The 3,937-nt window shown below is 30.9% G+C and overlaps 1 protein-coding gene across 1 annotated transcript in view; it reads left to right on the top strand.

Annotated features, from left to right (window-relative positions):
- LOC106473102 (probable endonuclease 4) overlaps positions 1–3,937 on the top strand; it is a 12,470-nt gene that overhangs the window by 2,649 nt on the left and 5,884 nt on the right. The window contains exon 2 of the mRNA XM_013933782.2: positions 2,971–3,066. Coding sequence (XP_013789236.1) covers positions 2,971–3,066 — 96 coding nt within the window. The remainder of the gene's footprint in view (positions 1–2,970; positions 3,067–3,937) is intronic.

Genomic DNA, 3,937 nt, shown 5'->3' with positions numbered 1-3,937 from the left:
TCTTATGTAGGTTTATAATAATAGAATGGAGATATTTGGGTTATTATTCATGTCCTATGTAGGTTTATAATAATAGAATGGAGATATCTGGGTTATTATTCATGTCCTATGTAGGTTTATAATAATAAAATGGAGATATTTGGGTTATTATTCACGTCTTATGTAGGTTTATAATAATAGAATGGAGATATTTGGGTTATTATTCACGTCTTATGTAGGTTTATAATAATAAAATGGAGATATTTGGGTTATTATTCACGTCTTATGTATGTTTATGATAATAGAATGGAGATATTTGGGTTATTATTCACATCTTATGTAGGTTTATGATAATAGAATGGAGATATTTGGGTTATTATTCACGTCTTATGTATGTTTATAATAATAGAATGGAGATATCTGGGTTATTACTGGTTCCTTTTTGATATATTTCATTAAGAAACAAACCATATTTTTCCTTGATTGGTACAGATTGTGATTTATACGTAAACAATATTCTAGAAACTTGTTGCTCTACAGTAAATTTTAGCAAGAAAACAGACACAGGCAAAAACCATGTACAATTGTCTTGTTTATTCTCAATTGTGTAATTATGAAGTTTCTCCAAGTACTGATGGTTTCAAGTATCAATTACCTATACTTAATGGTGTGTGATGTGTAGCTACATACAGTAAGCATGTTTTACAATAGCACCTTTTGCTTCCAATTAAAAGAACTGCAACTGACCTAAGCAAAACAAATCTTTATTTAAGTGTCACCGTTCCAAGCAGGTTAACAGTCAGTCTTTATAACATAAAATTGTTAATTGATTAAATATACCAAATAAACAATGGAACAGAGAAACACCAACAATTTAGTTAGAAAAGAAGTATTAACCTTCAACTACAACACACAGTCATATAAGTCACCCTTTGTTCTCCTGGAGAAGAATCAACTATTCGAAAGCCCTAGAGTTTTGGGTCTTATTTTAAGTCATATAAGCGATATCATTAGTCATATTTTTACAACACAAAGTCATATTTAAGCGATATTATTAGTCATATTTTTTACAACACAAAGTCATATAAGCGATATTATTAGTCATATTTTTTACAACACAAAGTCATATAAGCGATATTATTAGTCATATTTTTTACAACACAAAGTCATATAAGCGATATTATTAGTCATATTTTTTACAACACACAGTCATATAAGTCACCCTTTGTTCTCCTGGAGAAGAATCAACTATTCGAAAGCCCTAGAGTTTTGGGTCTTATTTTAAGTCATATAAGCGATATTATTAGTCATATTTTTACAACACAAAGTCATATTTAAGCGATATTATTAGTCATATATTTTACAACACAAAGTCGTATAAGTGATATTATTAGTCATATTTTTTACAACACAAAGTCATATAAGCGATATTATTAGTCATATTTTTTTAAATTATTAGTCACGTGTAACAAATACAAATTATCAGTCATATTATATAGGACAAATAGTCTGTAAAAATGTAACATTTAGCCTTCTGACAGGGTAAGCTTTCCAAATAAGACCATCATGATGTTATTAGACATACATATACGTAACATATTAACACTAGAAATAAAGGACCTTATAACACCAAAATGTTTTTTTATTTAATTAAAATAAAAACAACATTTTGGTGTTATAAGGTCATTTATTTCTAGTGTTAATATGTCTTCTATAGGTCAGTATGCACTAAAGGAATTAAATAATACACGTGATATAACGTAACTCCGTTCTTCATGAACACTAACAATGGTGATCATTCATTAAGCTTTATTTTAAGTAAGCAATGTTCTGATATCAAGAGTTGATGTTTGAAGACACAAAGAAACTCAAGATAATCCATACCAGATGCATCTGTTCTATCCTGTTCTTTACACATAACCATTACAGTAGCAAAACGTGGAACATGAAATAATGCCTTGATGTTTCACCATTACAGTAGCAAAACATGTAACATGAAATAATGCCTTGATGTTTCACCATTACAGTAGCAAAACGTGTAACATGAAATGATGTCTTGGTGTTTCACCATTACAGTAGCAAAACGTGTGTAACATGAAATGATGCCTTGGTATTTCACCATTACAGTAGCAAAACGTGGAACATGAAATAATGCCTTGATGTTTCACCATTACAGTAGCAAAACATGTAACATGAAATAATGCCTTGATGTTTCACTATTACAGTAACAAAACATGTAACATGAAATGACGTGTTGATGTTTCACCATTACAGTAGCTATACATGTAACATGAAATGATGCCTTGGTATTTCACCATTACAGTAGCAAAACAAGTAACATGAAATAATGTCTTGATGTTTCACTATTACAGTAGCAAAACGTGTGTAACATGAAATGATGTCTTGATGTTTCATCATTACAGTAGTGTTTTGATACTGTAATGGTGAAACATCAACACGTCATTTCATGTTACATGTTTTGCTACTGTAATAGTGAAACATCAAGACATCATTTCATGTTACATGTTTTGTGTAACATGAAATGATGTCTTGATGTTTCACCATTACAGTAGCAAAACGTGTGTAACATGAAATGATGTCTTGATGTTTCACCATTACAGTATCAAAACATGTAACATGAAATGATGTCTTGATGTTTCACCATTACAGTAACAAAACATGTAACATGAAATGATGTCTTGATGTTTCACCATTACAGTAGCAATACATGTAACATGAAATGATGCCTTGGTATTTCACCATTACAGTAGCAAAACAAGTAACATGAAATAATGTCTTGATGTTTCACCATTACAGTAGCAATACATGTAACATGAAATAATGTCTTGATGTTTCACCATTACAGTAGCAATACATGTAACATGAAATAATGTCTTGATGTTTCACCATTACAGTAGCAAAACATGTAACATGAAATGATGTCTTGATGTTTCAGTATATGTACTTCATTATACTTTTTTTTTTACAAAGGTTCAACATGTGGTGAAATAAGCATCGAGTCATGTCTGGAAAAGATCGCTGAAAGTATAAATCTTGCTCACAGTAAAACCTGTTCAGTCATAACAGGTGAGTAGATTTTAAACCCAATAGGAATGTTTTAACTTGTTTTCTAAACTACTCTTTCCAGTTCAGTCATAACAGGCAAGTAGATTTTAAACCCAATAAGAATGTTTTAACTTGTTTTCTAAACTACTCTTTCAGCTTGTGTTCTTTCTTCTCAAAATTAATATACTTGTTGAACATTTGTAGTTGTTAATATGCAAATATTTCTCAAAATGTATATCCTTAGGTATTGTATTCTCTACATCATAACACTTACTTCATTTCATGATTTCTCTGTTTAGGATTTCTTGTTGGTAATACCTATACAAACTTAGACAGGGTATTTTAGTATCCTGAGTCTGGTTTTGTTAGTTCTGTTACTGATCATAAAGTAGCTGTAACCAACAGTGTGAGTTGTGTGTTGTTAGTTTTGTTATTGGTCATAAAGTAGCTGTTAACCAACAGTGTGAGTTGTGTGTTGTTAGTTCTGTTATTGGTTATAAAGTAGCTGTAAACCAACAGTGTGAGTTGTGTGTTGTTAGTTTTGTTATTGGTCATAAAGTAGCTGTAAACCAGCAGTGTGAGTTGTGTGTTGTTAGTTCTGTTACTGATCATAAAGTAGCTGTAAACCAGCAGTGTGAGTTGTTAGTTCTGTTACTGATCATAAAGTAGCTGTAAACCAGCAGTGTGAGTTGTTAGTTCTGTTACTGATCATAAAGTAGCTGTAAACCAGCAGTGTGAGTTGTGTGTTGTTAGTTTTGTTATTGGTCATAAAGTAGCTGTTAACCAGCAGTGTGAGTTGTGTGTTGTTAGTTCTGTTACTGATCATAAAGTAGCTGTAAACCAGCAGTGTGAGTTGTGTGTTGTTAGTTTTTTATTAGTCATAAAGTAGCTG

The sequence above is a fragment of the Limulus polyphemus genome, unplaced genomic scaffold, assembly GCF_000517525.1.
Source record: "Limulus polyphemus unplaced genomic scaffold, Limulus_polyphemus-2.1.2 Scaffold5884, whole genome shotgun sequence".
Lineage (NCBI taxonomy): Eukaryota > Metazoa > Arthropoda > Merostomata > Xiphosura > Limulidae > Limulus > Limulus polyphemus.
This window is presented reverse-complemented; position numbering and strand designations above follow the sequence as displayed.